Raw genomic sequence first — 16,613 nt, forward strand, 5'->3', positions numbered from 1 at the left:
AAAAAAGATTTACAGTATCAAAGAAGATAAGGAAGAGTTTCAAAAATATCCTGCTATTTTTTGTTTCATAGGCAGCAAGGTGCTCCTAAAAACCTTAAAAGGAAACCAACTACCTCTTTGATTGTTGTTGTTTTGTTTTCTTTCCTTTAGAAAAACCTCATTATAAAAGATTTACCCAAGACCAGAGAGATGCCTTAGAGAAGGACAGAAAAACCCAACCAAAAAAACCCTCAAAGGCAACTGCAGAGTTTGCATAGTGTTATCTCTAAAGCAATTGTATTTATTTCTGTGAAAGGAATTTGTTCTGATTTTTGTAAAAATTTAATACATATTTCTGGAAATTATTAACTTGCTAGCCATGAGTCTAGTTCAGTAACAAGGATAAAAACTAATGATCCCAGCAAATATACTTCTAAATCTTTGCAAATAACTGTCACATTGCTTCACACATTTACAACATTAACAATCTCTTTATGGTTTTTGGTGGGTTAATTCTGATCTCTCATTCATTTTACAATAGTGTAATTATATGCACTTTGATGGAGTTAAGTCTAGCTCATATAACCTAAAATAAATGTGATTAAAACAAACACTGTGTCTATTTCCTCTTTATAGGAATAGACCTATCTTTTAATCTGTGATTGAAACAATCATGCTTGACAAGTGATTATTCTTTGACAAGCATTATGCTTTCTTTAGCATAAAAATAGATTTAAAAAAAGAATAATGGGGTAATAAAGTAAATTTGAATCTTGTCTACTTTTTAATCATTATGAGTTATACACCCACACAGTCTCTTCTGTCCTGTTTCAGCTCTGACAATTATATACAATCAAACTGCAATTTAAGAGCCTTTATCAAAGTAAAGGGTAATGTTTATTAACATGAATGAGGAATACATAATAAAAATATAAGCAACTTAATAATACATAATCAAAATAATCAGTACAGTAAGTGGTGTACACTAAAAGCTTTCATTCACAGGTGCATAGTAGTTTACTTCACATTTCCATAAAAATCAAAGTTGTATTCTTTCAGGGATGACTTCCTCACCCAGAGCCTTTACCGACTGTTTCTTTCTTTTCTTCTTGATTTTTATTACTCTTCTTTCACCTTTTTTTTTATTGAACCCTAAAGGTAAAATGAAGAAAGTAAAATTAGATGCTGTATGACTAACACATCCAAGATTATCAGAAATAACAGACAAGTCTTGTTTTCAAGAAATATTCTTTAAAGAAGAAAAAAAACCCACATTGTCTTACCTAAAGTCTTCATATGCCTGACCAATGCCATGTTGTCTTATTTCTATTCTTGTGGACTGTATTTTACTGTCCATCTTTCTCTCTCTCTAGTTCTGTCTTTCTTCTGATTTCCATCTTCACTTTTCTAAGACTTTCAACTATTACATTATATCAGGCCAACACTTACTATCAGAAGTTGCAAGAATGTTTCAGCCTGCATAATACTTATTTCTTATGATAGTCTGTGGCAGTATCACTTCCCATACCTTTCTTGCAGATCCTCAAACATGACCTTCTGGAGGTGAAATTATTCTCATTTCCACCACAACCACTGTAGCTAAATGGGCGACATCTTCCAGTTGAGTAGTTGTAGAAAAATCTTAACTCTTTGGCTCTACAAAGTCCTCTGTCCAGAGGGGTCATGCACAAAGAAGGGATATGGGGTTGTTCTAGAAATACCAAGAAAAACAAGGTTAAAGACAACAACTGCAGTTTACTAGTTTTCCATCATGTTGATATTATATATGAGATTTGAAGCTCACAGAACTTTGAAATTTATATGAAATTTACTGGCAAATTTAATTCTGCCCTCTTGAAAATCTAGGATACTTTACATAAACATCTCGGGTTTTATGATTACAAAAAATACCACAGCAAATATTACTTTCTCTTTGAATTCCAAAAGCCAGCAAAAACTTACCTGAAAGCAAGGTTTGTTTCCTATATATTTAGTGATAAAATTGCCATTTCTGTGATAGGAGATAGTGTTCAAATTTAATTAGGGAAGGTTCAAGTGAAGTATTTGTAGAAAGTGAATGGAAATAAATTAAACTTGGATGGCTTTAAAAATATGGTAAATATTTATGATAATTAACGAAGTGAATTTTTCTAGTTACTGCTAGAAACCAAGTAGAAAGTAAAAGTACCCAGCATTTCAAATGTGAGATTCAATATTGGGTTTGTCATATGAATCCAGAAAGCTTGACCTAAGTAATAGAAGTCAGTCTATGAAAAACACTGAGCAATTATCAAGAAATAGCTTGTAACTCGCAGAATAACAAAGGATTGAACGTGACTAATAAGTGCGCAAAGTGACCAAGGTGCTGGTGCTATAGTGCTGCTGTTAGGTTTTTACCATTCCAAGGAGTAGGCTGATGGTTTGTTTCTTCAGTGTCGCTTGCAAGTGCGAGTATGAGAACTGAATCACTGGAAGATGAACCTGAGGTATCCGAAGTACCTGGGCACTGGAACAAGTTCAATGAGCAAATCCGTCCCAGAATTCCCAAACCTGGAGAATCTCCATCATCTATCACCCTGGAGTGACTCATATACAAAATTAGAATTGATACAATTGCTGCACAGGATGCAAAAAATTGAATGGGAGCCATTATATCATCAGTTATGAGGGACCTAAAGGAGCACCATTTTCCTTCAAGAAGCAGCAGAATTGAGATAGCTGAGATCTGAATGCATAAATGGAAACGTGAAGCTAGTCAGGTGGTCTTCTTGAAGTTACAAAGCCAGGAAGAAGTGGTTCAGAGGAAAAACCAAGTAAAAATTCTAGGGAATAATTTGGGTTATAACAGAATGGAAGACATCCTGTTGTCACAAAAGTGGAAAACAGGTGAGGTGCTAAAAGCAAGAAGTTATGAATTAACTTGGGCAATTCAACAGGCTGGCAAGAAAATATCAAAAAACCCATGCTACATCTTACTTATTTTACACGTATTACACCTGCTGAAAAAGGTTCATCTGCCAAGTATAATAGCTGAACTGGCAGCAAGCAGTGAAGAAGTATGAAAAACTGATGGGAAATAAATGAACGGTGATTTATGGAAAGCTAAGACAGCAAAATGAAATTAGTAATATATTTGAAGCTGTGTTAGCAATATCATACTATTCAAAAGAAACCTGAAATACAAAAACTGAGTCATGAATTGGTTTTTCAAGATAGATTAAGTTAGTTTCAGGTTATAAAATGAGCACTACTTAATTTCTTTTTATAACTGACATTATTGTAAGAGTAACGTTCACTCTGGATTCAGAGTAAGAGCCTACAATGTGATACAATTTATATTAAATCTCGTGTTTTATTTATAACAAAGATGGTAGTTAATTAATGCAATGCTTTTGGTACTGCTCTGAGAACTCATGTCTAGAATGAATTTAATCTCTCTCTAGCTAGAGAGGATGTTAGCTTTCAAAGCATAAGTTCAGCAACATAAAAAAAAAAAAAAAAAAGCTTACTTATTTTAACCTGATAATTTCTGAACCTAAAAAGAACAAAACAGAAAGGCTTGTCAGTGATGAAAGGGCCAAATGGCATAGGTTTCTTAACTATATAACAGAATTTAAATATATACTTTGTAATGTAAATTATTTATCTGGTATGCAGGATTTTCCAGAGACTCCACAGTGCCCTCATGAAGGAGTTCTCACAACAACTGTAAGCTTCAGGGGAGCCATGGAGCCAGTGACGTGGTTACTGGTGAATAAGGGCTACCTATGTACGTATAACGCAACTGGCAGAGCAACACCTAAATGTACTGTTTCTAAAAACTATGTTGTTCTTTCTCTAGATCATTGCTAGATAAATGCTGCAGATACTAAACACTATTCATGTTCATCTTCAGAATATCTGCATATTCCTTACACTCACAGAAACAACCAGCCCATGAAGAAGACCTCTTAATTTTGCCATATAGCAGCCATTTTTTCAACAAGAGTATATTAAAATTAAAATGAAATGTCTTATCATAATTTCTTGTCTGATGAGGGGGATAAAAATTATGAATTGATTTTAATATACTGACCTGTTAACTTTAAGTTACTGTAAACATAAAATATGTGCTGTGTCACGCCCAGCCCAACATCTCTATTGGCAGGACAATCTATAAGCCTGTGAGCGAGTATGTTAACACAGTCACTGGGAGCATTAGATCCAGGTAAGTTTTCTTTGTTCAGCCCCAGCTTCTAACGCTGTACTTATGTATATGATGTTATAGTAAGTTTAGATAATACGCCTGTTCTTGAGTTTCTCTCTCAGATGTTTTGGTTTTACACCCTCCTTTTTCTAAGAGTTGTTGAAATGTTTTATTTCCTGCTTTATTTTCTGAAAAAAGAAAAAAAAAGAAACAAATCCCACAACCCACAAAACTACACAGAGGAAAAGGGGTACACACTGAAAACAGTCAAAAAAAAAATAGCATTTCATGTCCCACTATCAGAATTATTTTCCCCTAATCTAGTCATTACAGGTCTATGAAATAAAGATATCAACTTCATTGAAAGACTACTTGAGATAGATCTGCTGTTTTCAACTCTACTTTTTTTTTTCTCAATTTAGATTACATTTTAGCAATTATTTTTCACAGTGCAAGTAACATTCTCGTTACATTACATAACTCATTACATGTTAACATCAAGTGGATCATATGAACTTACAATTTAATAAATATCATTAAATGCTTTCTAACTTTTTTATACATGCAACTACATGGCCTATCCTACGGCCTTTGATGCAATTTCTACAGAAATCAATTGGTTATTTACATTGACAGAAACAAACCTTAAGACTCTGGCTTAACCCTTGTGTTCATGCTATTCTGTTTATCCAAACTATCCAATTTAAACAGGTTTCAAATATCCAATAGCAAGCTCATGAGCTTGGATTTGATATATATATTATTTGCCAAAAATATGCAACATAAGTCAGGTCACGAACAGGCATGGGAAAAAAGAATTTACAATTCACACAGGCAAAGGACAAATGAAAGCTTTCAAGCTGAGTTAGTCAAACATTTCCAGGTGTAAAATTCTCTTCTTCTGGAAAGTACCAATACAATGAAATACAAAGAGTGTTACTCAGAAACGTGCCAATTCCATCAAAAAATTTTGAAGGAAATTAGACCTTGGAAGCCATCTCAAGTGGGGCTTGGGAACTGGAACTCCTGCCACCAGCTCTGCAGGAGCTTCTCAAATGAGTTTCAGGCTTTACAACAGCAAAATACAGTGTAGATCTTTCTGTTATCTTATTTTTCTGTTACTTCTTTTTCTTGATGATGCAGATGTTTGGACTGATTTTGTTTTGGTGAGAGAATAAGACCCCAAACTGAAATATTTGATAATTTGTTTCTGAAAAAAATAGGTAAACTCATTATACGAAATAAGCAGTAGATAAAAAAAGGCTACTGTTCTTACCTGTAAAAAGACTATTATATCTTACCCTCCACTACTACCTAAACAGTCTTGAAAGGAGTATGGTTTAAGATTGACTTTTTATAACACAGCCTTTTCTTGAATGCCAGGCACCCCCCTCTGTAGGGTGAACAGATGACATGAACATACTTCAGAAACTCTGAAACATGCGTATTCAGATATAGACTCATATTTATAAAAAATAATCCCAACCCTGCATTGCAACAATAATCATTATCCCTCAGATTTAGCTGGGGTTGTGTGACAATGAACTGTTAATTGATCACAGTAGAAAAGAAGTTTGAAATGATCTTGGTCAGCCGGATGAGAAACATTCTCTTTCGCTAGACACGAGTGTGTGAGATTCATGAAGCTTCATGTTTATTGCCAGATTTTTGATATATGCAGGCTTCAGTATCTCATTTCTGGTTGCAGCAAAGAGAAAATAAAATAATCTTCAAGTAGACAAGCTATTACAAAAATAATGAGTCATCTGCACTTGACAGCACTCCATAGGTATAAATTGATGCAGATCCATTCTATCAAATAGAACTGTGTCAATTTATATCAGCAAAAGATATGTCCCTGACTTTGAGAAGTAATAATAGGAACTGCCTCTGTGTGCCATTCCATATTTGCTGAGTTGAAAATTGACTTTTGATCCTGCATCCCACTTAGATCTCACAAATCAATTGTAGAGTATTGCACTTGTAATTTCCCACCATAGATCACTAATCTAAAAATGAAAGGTTTGATTCTTGCCTTCACTTTCTCTTAACTTTCTGAGAATAAAAGTTATTTTAGATCTTGCAGCAGAGTAAGACCAGAACAGTCTTCACTCTCTGCAGAAAGTTCCTTGCTGAGAGACAGAGCTAGAAGTTTCATGTTTATATGAAGAAAAAAACCCACAACTTTGTTTTGTTTGGCCATAGAGGAGTTTAATTTTCTGAAGATCAAGAACTTTGTTGGAAATCTATTAATCTGTTATCATTACCGAGTTATACATACCACCCATATTTTTTCTTGAAATCAAGATGAAATACCATTTCAATTGTGAGGTAAGGCATTCTATAAGAGACAACTCCTTGCAACATTTTTTTTTTTTAATGGTGGTCATGTATTCAGAAAAAAAGAAGATACATAGCCAGGCCAATATACATGCAAAATAGATGTTCCAGTGGTAGACCAGCTACTTTGCCTGTGCATGAGAAGATGGGCATCAGCCACTCCATCCCAGACAGTCCATCCTGACCTCGTATGTGCACAGCCAGATCCTTGTCCCTCCCTGAGGGCCACGGGGAGTTGCAGCACATGTTTGTGTGAGATGGTCCTACTTACAACTTCAGTTTACACCTCTACCTCTAGTAATAGAAGGAATGGAGGCTATGTTCTCCACATCTCTGTGGAAAATCAGCTGTCAGTTTTGGCCCTACCCTTTCCTCCCCTGCAGGGGGATTGCACAAAGGCACCAGATTTTAGCCCATCCCAGCAGCCTGAAGGATACAGGCTGATCAACAGAATGGCAGCAGGTGCTGCACGGGGCAGGTTAGTGCAAGGCAGACAAAGGTTATATAGTAGGGAAGAACCTGAAGAGCCTTCAGACTTTCCACTGAAACACACTGGCCCTTCCAAGGTCATGTTTCTTACCCGACCCATCCAACTACACTGACTCCACCCACCCTTGTTCCCTGACCTTTTCTTCCACCAACCTGCAAGTCTTCTCTTCTTCTTATGCTCACCTCTCCCTCCCAAAATCTGCTCTACCAGAAAATTCACTATTACTGACAACCAAGAACCTTTCTGTTTCCTCTGAGAAAACATAGTGAATGATGCCCCTTTGTATAGATTAGTTGTTTTGAGGATTTGGGGATTCATATTATGAGTAAAAACCTTCAGGGAATGTGTACACTATTATGTACCTAGACTTATCATCAGGCCTTAAATAATTCAAATATTTTTCAGTAAAATAAGTTACCAAAAGCTTTACTGTTTTATATTCAGTCATTTTAATAACAGTGTATTGATGCTTCGTATGTGGTAAACAAATAATCCAACTATCACAGAAACTTAACTCAACAGTACATGTGGATCACAGTGCAGGCAAAAAAAATAGAATACAACCCACATTCAAGCTTTATCAGACATACCATTCTAAGCAAAGAGCACAGGAATGTTATTCTACATGCCTATTATCTTACAGATCATAAAAAACACAGAAAACTTAATGAATCTGTAAGCCATCACTCAATCCCCAGAAGTAAAGGTAAGTGTAAATGCAAAAAACCAACAGAAATACTTGGTAAGAACGCTCAGGCTTTTTCCAACTGTTTCTTGTTTCCTCTTGCATAACTGTGGATCATAAAAATGACATGCCTCAAATTCAAATGCCTCAAAATTACCTTTTACAGTTTGAGCAAGTACCAGCAATATATAGTGGACAGCATCCAGCTGCAGAAACTGTTAAAACCTAGCCCTCTGCAGTAAAGGTCCAGATTCTCATCTGCATTATATACATAGTGCAAAAATATCTTGAAGCAGACACAAAATTAATTCACGTTCACTTTGATTAAACGCGAACCAAGAACTGAGTTTACTATGGCCTAGTGAAAATAAAATTGTATTATAATAAATATACTGTGCCATATTCCAAAATCCAAATACGGTTCTTTTTTTTAATGGGTAAAAGGAGCTTTAAATCAGCTGCCAACTAGATCCCCACAAAAATATTAATTTTGACTAAAAGAACTCTGCATCTCTGCTTTTGCTCTTGGTCCTTAAATTTTTGTATTTATCAGACCTTCAAGAAGTGCACACTTTCAGAAGAGGACAAGATGTGGTCAGTCTTTCACTTTCTGATATTTATGGAAGATCTGTAAGTAGCAATATATTTCCTTACTTTGACTTTCTCTGCTTATCAAAATATTTGACGTAGACAGAAGCCTGTTCTTTACTCTCAGATATGTTGGAAAATGGGTGGAAATGGAAAAGCAATCCAGAGTGCATATAAAAGACTGAGAGCCAAAAACTGCAAAAGTGAATTCTTACCAAAAAAAATGGGAAAGTGGTTACGCTCCTCCTTTGCGGAACTACTATTCAGAGTGTTGGACTTCTCATTTGGAGCGGTTGGCAACAAATTTACTAAAAGAAAAAAAAAAGGGTGAAACAGTAAGTGATGGGTTAGCTAGACATAACAAAGCTCTGAAAATTAGCTATGATTGGTACCAATTTGCCTTGCTCCATGCCAGTACTAATATCACTAAAAGGTAGCATTTCTTTTAAGTCCCAAAGGCATAGGAAACAAGATGTGCTGGGCAACTTTGGGATGGATTCCTTTTTCTTCTTTAATTTTACCTATGGAAGATTTAAATCAATCATGGTTTGGTAAGGTTATTTTTATATTACTAGCAGACATTCTAACCTTTGCATTTGTAAGCCTTTTTTGAAATATGTATTACTGACAAGAAAATGGCTATGAAGCTAGTTTTAATGTTACTGAGTTCGCTGTGCTTATGTATTTCAGCTAACATACATATCTTCAAATAAATGCGAAAATGAGTGGACAAGCCAAGTGTGAAAAAGGTTAACTATAAACAGCAGGAGCAAATTCTTACCATAAATCCCAGGGAACTGGTTGGGTTCTTCTACTGGGGAACTACTGTTCACAGTGTTAGGATGCTCTTCAGCTGGAACAATTGGCAATAAATTTGCTAAAAAAAAAAAAAGCATAAGAAAAACAATAAGGAAAAAACCACAAAAACCAATTGGTATCAATGATTCAATATCACTAAGGTAAAACCTTTTATCTATTTAAACCATGGCAATGCCCCCTAATCCTCTCTTTCTTCTTGGGTATTCATACAAATTTACATGGAGGTGTTATTTTGGATTAAAGTCAGGAAACAAAAGCATTCTGCAGCTTTCAGTCCAGAAGGTAAAAGTGGAATCAGAGCCCAGGAAGAAATGCTTCAGCAAAGGTAGGGGAAAAGTACATGGCTCTATACGTATATCTTTTAAAAAAAATTGTTAGAAAGGAACTATAGTGGGTCTTTCCTATTCTAGATGTGAATAAACTCAAGTTCCCCTGGCCAAAATGACAGATTATGAAACAGTCCTGGAAAAAGACCCACTAGAGACAAGCAAGACAGAAGGGTCTGGAGGCTCTGGGTGGGAAAATGTATTTGCCCTACGAATAAAACAAAGTACTTTGTGAAGGTGAGAGGAGTTATGAAGGCTACTATATTCTGATATAGACCAATTCATAGGAACTAGTGGGACGAGGAACTGGATGAATGATGTATGGCCAGTCCGAATGGCTGTTTTGTAGCCTAAGCTGCACAGCCAACTCATTCAGAAGTGAGGGACAGGTTTCCCATGAATCTTTGGTGGGAAGCCAGCAACACACAATAAGGAAACAGTAAAGACCAATTCTTATATTGGCACCTATTTTCCTTACCAGATTTGCTTTGAAAAGAATATATTCAGATACACAGGTTAAGATATACATATTAGCATTTTACGATTTTATAAAGCCAAGCAGCTGGCAGATTAACCGTCATGAGAAAAGTAAAAAAAGTAGGAGTCCTGTAATATTCATTAAAGTTCATAGTATCTACCATTTTTTTTAGTTTATATTTTTTCATTTTTGTATTTTCATTTAAAAACATATATATAATTATTGTTAATTTCAGCTATAAATTATTGCCACCTCAAGGTACCCTAAGTTGCCTTTTTTCCATGCAAGAAACCTTCAAAACACAATGTTGTTTATACAAGAATAAACTAAGAATAATGAGGACAACAACTTACAGTTGCCTTGGCAGGTAGTCTGGCATTCTTCCAAATTCTTGAAGTTATTCTGGTTTCCTAGGCACCCACCATACTTGAATACTTCACATAACTTTGTCTCTTTGTTATAGAAATACCTGGAAAAATAGCCTCGGCAGATTCCAGGGTCTTTCTCATAAAAGCAGAAGTTGGGCTTTTCTATGAACAATGGTAAATGACAGACAGGGCGGGGGAAGAAAGAAAATCAACACATGTTCCAAGACAACAATAGAACTGGAGGAAGTTTATAAAATAAACCTGTAACTTTGGAATAAAAACCAATTGTAACTGCTGCTTTATTGCACTGCTTTTGTTCTGTATATAAGACTGCAATATTATGCCGGAGCATTATAGGGACATTTTTATTAGTTTTTTTCTCTTTTCAAGTAGCCAGTAATTTTATCTTGGAAAATGAGGACTAACAATTTCTTTAAGTGTCCTCCTACATTGAAGTTCCAAGATGAAAATTAGACTTGAATTTCAGCTGGATCATTTGAATCTAAGTACACATTCTTGTCATTTATATAGTCGTTCTAGTCAATGTTAGTGTGAATTATACAAAAAGCAATGTTAAAATAGAAGGAAAAAGGAATTAGTTTTAAAAAATGAAAGAAAATCTAACAATGCATTTTGTCTGGGACAGTCTACTACTATAAAAGGATACAGGAAATTGAGACAGAGCAGCTATTCTAACTATCATTTTTCAGTCCTGGATTCTAATTTGCAATTAGTAACTACAATACCAACCAAGAAAAAGTTAACTAATGAATACTGCATGATTTGACTGAATATCAAGGCATGTTATCATGGCTTCTGGCAGAGAAGAAAAACACATAGCCATACAATAATTCCCAAATGTCAATTGCTCATAATATTCTTTTTTTTCCTCAAAATTATATTCTTAAAAGAAAATCACAGAAACAATAATGAAATATATGTGGAGATATTCTCAAATTCTTGTTAGTACATACTTTGAAATATGATTCTTGACTGAGCTGACTTGAAGAGAAAACTTGAAGTGTATTTAGCCATCATATAAGACAATCATATCAGACACAACTTATAAAGGCCTTCCTTACCTGTGACACTTAATAGAATGTTGAGACTAAAACAGCGTACAGAGGGCTGCCATTTTAATAAAAATGACTATAGAGCAATTACTTTGAAGTCCCTAACATTTTTGGAGTAGACCATGGTGTTGTAAAGAAGTTGGTCCTATTATATTTATTTTAGCTAAGTGTCTTTTAAAAATAATTGCTAGAACAATAATATTATTAAATTCAATTGAGGTACATCATATATTCATATAAAGCATTATAATAGCTCATAATTAGTGTTTTTCCAAGAAACAATTGTCAGTATCTCATGTTTCAATTTTTATAAAGCTTCATGAACAGCAAAATGATATTTTCAGAAATCACATATAAAATTAAATCATTAAAATGTTCTTGCATAAAGTAACAAAATCAACTATTTTAAGCATTCCTGGATAGCTTAATTTCGATACAAATTTCATTCTCTGACAGTAAGTATATGTATTCTACAGTTCAGATATTTCACGTTTCTTACTATTCAAATGCAGCACCTGTTGATATTCACAGGTTTACAAAATTAAGTTCACATACACCAAGAAATATGAAAGGTATGGGCAAGGCATATGATATGCTTTCAGCTTAAGAATGGAAATGAGACAATTATGTAGACAGGTAGCAAGCAAGAATCTACGAGAGTCGTATCTATTCCATATGCCATCTATTAGGAGCTCACAGACAATAGGAGCTACAGAAAAAATTCTTTCATCAAACATTGCATAATACTGTGAAATAACAGAAAAATATTATGAGATAGATCTTAACTGAGAAAGGAAGGCAGATAATAATAAATGTATGTAAAGTAAACTACAGGATTATGACAGATTCTTAAAACCAGCTGCTCTTCATTTAGAAAATCCTTATATTAAAATGGTTCTGGCAGAAAAAGCAAATTAAGTCCAATAAGTTGAGCTCACAGCTAAATTTTAGAGCCATTTTTGAAGAGAGAGTTCATGAAGGCAATATAATCCTAACTATACAAACTAGTATTATACTCCTAAATGCCATGTCTTTCTCCAGAGACTCAATATTCAAGACTACATTACTGGAAACAATAGTAAACATGTAATGATGTTGATGATAGCCATGAGCTGAATTTAACTGGCTATGTTCTGTTTTGTCATTAAAAGCAGGGAACTAGGTTCAGACCTTAAAGAAAGTAGCGCCAAATGTCTGCAGCATCTGTGGAAAATCAACTTTGGTAACTTCCACAGCATAGAATCAAGATTACTTTTTTTATAGCATTAAGCATGGAAAAGACAGTAGAAAACAGGAAAAGAAAACCATCATCTCAGTATGAAAATATTCCAAATACCATTCTGCAAAGATACATGATTTCATTAGCCTATTTCAAAATGTACGTGCAAATATTGGTATTTCTGCGAGGAGTTAAATACACACCAATTCAAGAGGAAGCAAGTGGAAGGACGGATGAAGGAGGGTAAGCACAGAAAGAGGAGCTGACTTGTGAAGAAATTTACTCAAGCCTGTATTTGGGGAACACTGACTACCAGGATTGGGCCCAAACCAGATAAGTCTCAAATGTGGAAAGGGTAAGGGTGGAATCAGAAGCTCTGTTGTAAGTGCCAGATATAAATATCCATGTTAGAAACATAGGGTACCTCAACAGACCAACAGTGTTTCAGACAAGTGATTCTCAGGGCTTAAGCATTGACTGTTTAGGAAGTCTGAGTATCAGGCATTTAAATTTCTGTAAACAGTCTGCCCCTGCAGGAGTGGGAAACTTGTCCCCTTGCTTAATGTGTAATTAGGGGATCTGCCCCAACCTCTGTTAGCTCCTACACAGGCAATGCTTGAAAAGTTCTGTCTCAGAGTGATTTTTTTTTTTTTTTTTTTCCTATTTTTGCTAACCGTGGAGGAAGCATTTAGATTATTCTCAAAACACACATAAGAGTTCCATATCATGGCTAATTATACAACGCTTGAATCTCTGCAGAGTCCTTTTCTCTTTACTGAAGAAAGGAAAAAAATGTGTCATGATGTGTTCATTTTGGGGAGAAGAGATTGCAGCTACCATCCTCAGTGACCACAACTGTCCTTAAAGTCTTTAATGAATACAGAAGAAGAAGATTAGGAGTAAGAACCCATTTTAGTCTGACACTGCTGTTTTTGTTAGGAGATATCTTGGAACAATACATTAAAAAAGTATCAAAAGAAGTTAAATCCCTTATCATTGTATAAGAGTCTTAGAATACTATATAAACATAATTACCTTTCTTAATTTTTGCTAACATCATCTTCTGAGGCAATTCTGCAATATAAATAAAAAGGAAAATAGTTAGCAAAAGCAGGCACGTTAAGTCTCACCCGTGATACCAGGGTGCTTAGCAGTGACTGAGCATTGAGGAGGAAGAATACATCATCTCTTCCCCTTCTTTCTTCTATTCATTAGAGAAGCAGCACAAAAGCTTGTTCTGGAGGACTGAAGTATCATTTCCTTTGTATGAGAAGACCTGCTATATTAGAAACTTGAAGATATGGAAAGTACTGGCATCAAATTATGTCAATATTGAATTGAACAGAGAAATTTATCTTCATGTTACTGGAACCAGAATCCTGTGTTATGTAATCCTACTCCTCAAAGAAGGAGTAACATACTGCTAATAGCTTTGGAGATGATGTAGTTAGCAATACAGGCCTCTCGTGCTATCCAGTTCCCTTTGCTATGCTATGTAGTGTCTGAGTAAAGTTTTCATTATGTTGTTTATGATATTAAAGCCCATTCAGCCAAGAATCTCCAGCTATCTTTAGGGTAGTATAGACAACAAACTTATTTGCACTGTTCTTTGAGCGCATGATCAGCAGTGGCGAAGTTGTTATTGTCATTTTTAATGGAGGAGCCTGGGTTTTATTGCACTTGATCAAGAAGGTCAATATCTGAATTCAACCCCACATCCCTTTTCAGAGATTGAGAACAAACCTTCTTCCACTTCTAGAAGACTGCCTAATCATAAAACTACAAAGGAGTCCAAGGGGAGACTGTCTCAGCCAACGTGTAATAAAGGCTGAACATTTTTCAGCAGCTGAGAGAAAAGTGGCCAAGGATAGCTTATACATTTTCTATTACAGAGATATTTTGCAAGGCATCTGAAATAGCAGCTTCTGAACTTCACCTAAGTCATCTTAATTGCATTGTTTCATAATTGGTTTTTTGTACTTGTGCTTTTCTGAATGGCATTATAAAATGCTAGTTTCTCTAAAACTCTCTGCCTACTGACCTCTTGCATATGAGAGAAGGTACAGCTAATGCCTTGCTTAATGTTTTCTGCTGGAAAGCAAACATCACTACAGCCTCTCTGTGACTTGGTGTGTGAGATACAGTTGCTCTGCCCAGCTGGCGAGGGTTGGGGGATACAGGAGCACTGCACCCTATCTCAGCCTGGAGGTACCTACTAGCAAGACCTCAGACTGAAAACAGTTCCTGCTGGAAAGTAAAGCTGCTGCTGTGCCCTTCCTTGTTATGGAAGCAGTAACAGAAGATACTTGAGCCATCTGTATCCTCACCTTTTCTATAATTTGTAATTTTAATAAGGTTCCCCACCACCACTATTTATAACAATCCACAGTCCAAAACTGACAGGAGTTTTAGCAGTTTATTCTCTACTCATATTCCAAGGCAAGTGCTTCTAACCATCCTTTATATAGTGATATACCTTCCATGTCTCCTATTTTAAGAGGTGCTGCTGGTGACTAACAAGCTTTTAGCATTAGCTGTACTGCCCTTGTGTTCCACCGTTTTTTCTTCTTCTGGAACCATGCCTGTGTTATATTGTCAAAGCAAATCCATTGGGTAAAAATTCTGTCATGACATATTTTCCTTCCATCTCTGGGACAATGCAGCTGGCATCCTTAAAAAATATTAAAGACATGACATGCACTTTAGAGTGACATACTTCTTTGAACATATTTCCAGTGCTTCCTATTAGTAGGAGGCTGTGCCTTCAGCATTTAAACCCATAACCTAAACCATGGACACTCACATCAAGCCATTTCACTAATTTCACTCAGCTGTCCCCTTCAGGCCAAAATCAGCAATCATACTTTGGCATGCGATCTCTATCTACTCTTCTGGCACAGAACAGGAAGAATTTATTGTGAGTCGATACAGGCTTAGAATATTTTAATCTTACTACCATGTCAACAGTGTCTTTTTGCTTCTGGTTTCAGTCAAAAAGCCAAATCCATAGCTGACTTAATTTCTTCATACACTAAATAAACTGTACTTCTGAGTAGATCTGCTATGTAAATAACAGACATCAGAATTGCTGTCATATCCAGAACCTTTTATTAGCAGGTATCTTCCCATGTTAGAAGCTTAAGTAGCCCAAGATATATATTCACTGCCTTGAAAATTAGGACCTTTGCGCTAGTGATGACATTTGTGATTCTGCTCATATCCAATAAACAATGGAGCATATAGGCAAACTTCTCTTAAAAGTAATTTTTTCTTCCCTGAGGCAGTGAGTATTGGGCACATGAAACAAAAAATGCAGCTGATTTCTAGGAGGCTTGAGTCAGTACTAGGCATCTTGAATTTGAACACTGTCCTAGAGAGTTTTGGAGTGGACAAGCTGTAATTGGGGTCACTGAACTCTCTTGCACTGACTTTAGTCAGTTCTGGGAATTACTCATTCCTGCCTTTGATGGCTTATTCATTCAAAAATTTTTAAAAGTTGTTCTGGTTTAAGGAGCCTGGCAATTCACTCATATTGGTTCATTTATTCTTTTATTTATGCTTAATACTGGAAAATCAGACACTGACTATACACATTATTTCTTCTGAATTTGTATATATATATCACATGACTTCCCCTTAGCTTATTTTTAGGAGTCTTGACCTTCACATTCTTCACAGTGATAAATGTCCATGTATCTCTTAGGTTTTTCTTTATTTTTAAGAATTTTCCTATCACTGATACTATCTTTTCAGTCCGATTTCTACAGTTACTAAATAGTAATTTTCCTGCAGTAATAAATACTGGAAGCATTCAGTAAGATGAATATAACCATATACTACAAGACTGCACAGATAGAGCCATATTTAACAAATAGAACCTATCAAATTCTATTTTTTGTTACTGAGTTATGTTGGCAAAAGCGGGTTAACTTATTAGTTTATTTTATGGCTGATGGTTGACAGCATACTGTGTGTGCCACCGAACCATTTCATCTGCTGTTATTCACTCAGAGAATACAGAAATAATGAGCCTTTATTTATTCCTCCAGTTCCTCACAGCAG

General features: G+C 35.4%; 1 protein-coding gene across 6 annotated transcripts in view; it reads right to left on the reverse strand.

Moving 5' to 3' along the window:
- Positions 1-853: 853 nt before the first annotated feature.
- The window catches only part of TFPI (tissue factor pathway inhibitor), a 62,855-nt gene continuing 47,095 nt past the window's right edge, over positions 854-16,613 (reverse strand). For all 6 annotated transcript variants that reach the window (XM_074872673.1, XM_074872671.1, XM_074872668.1 and 3 more), the window contains 6 exons: positions 13,587-13,625; positions 10,245-10,421; positions 9,050-9,145; positions 8,484-8,576; positions 1,508-1,690; positions 854-1,131 (listed from right to left, as the gene is read on the reverse strand). In XM_074872673.1, the coding sequence (XP_074728774.1) occupies positions 1,019-1,131; positions 1,508-1,690; positions 8,484-8,576; positions 9,050-9,145; positions 10,245-10,421; positions 13,587-13,625 (701 nt within the window). In that variant the 3' untranslated portion in view covers positions 854-1,018. The remainder of the gene's footprint in view (positions 1,132-1,507; positions 1,691-8,483; positions 8,577-9,049; positions 9,146-10,244; positions 10,422-13,586; positions 13,626-16,613) is intronic.

Source organism: Strix uralensis, chromosome 6, assembly GCF_047716275.1.
Source record: "Strix uralensis isolate ZFMK-TIS-50842 chromosome 6, bStrUra1, whole genome shotgun sequence".
Classification (NCBI taxonomy): Eukaryota; Metazoa; Chordata; class Aves; order Strigiformes; family Strigidae; genus Strix; species Strix uralensis.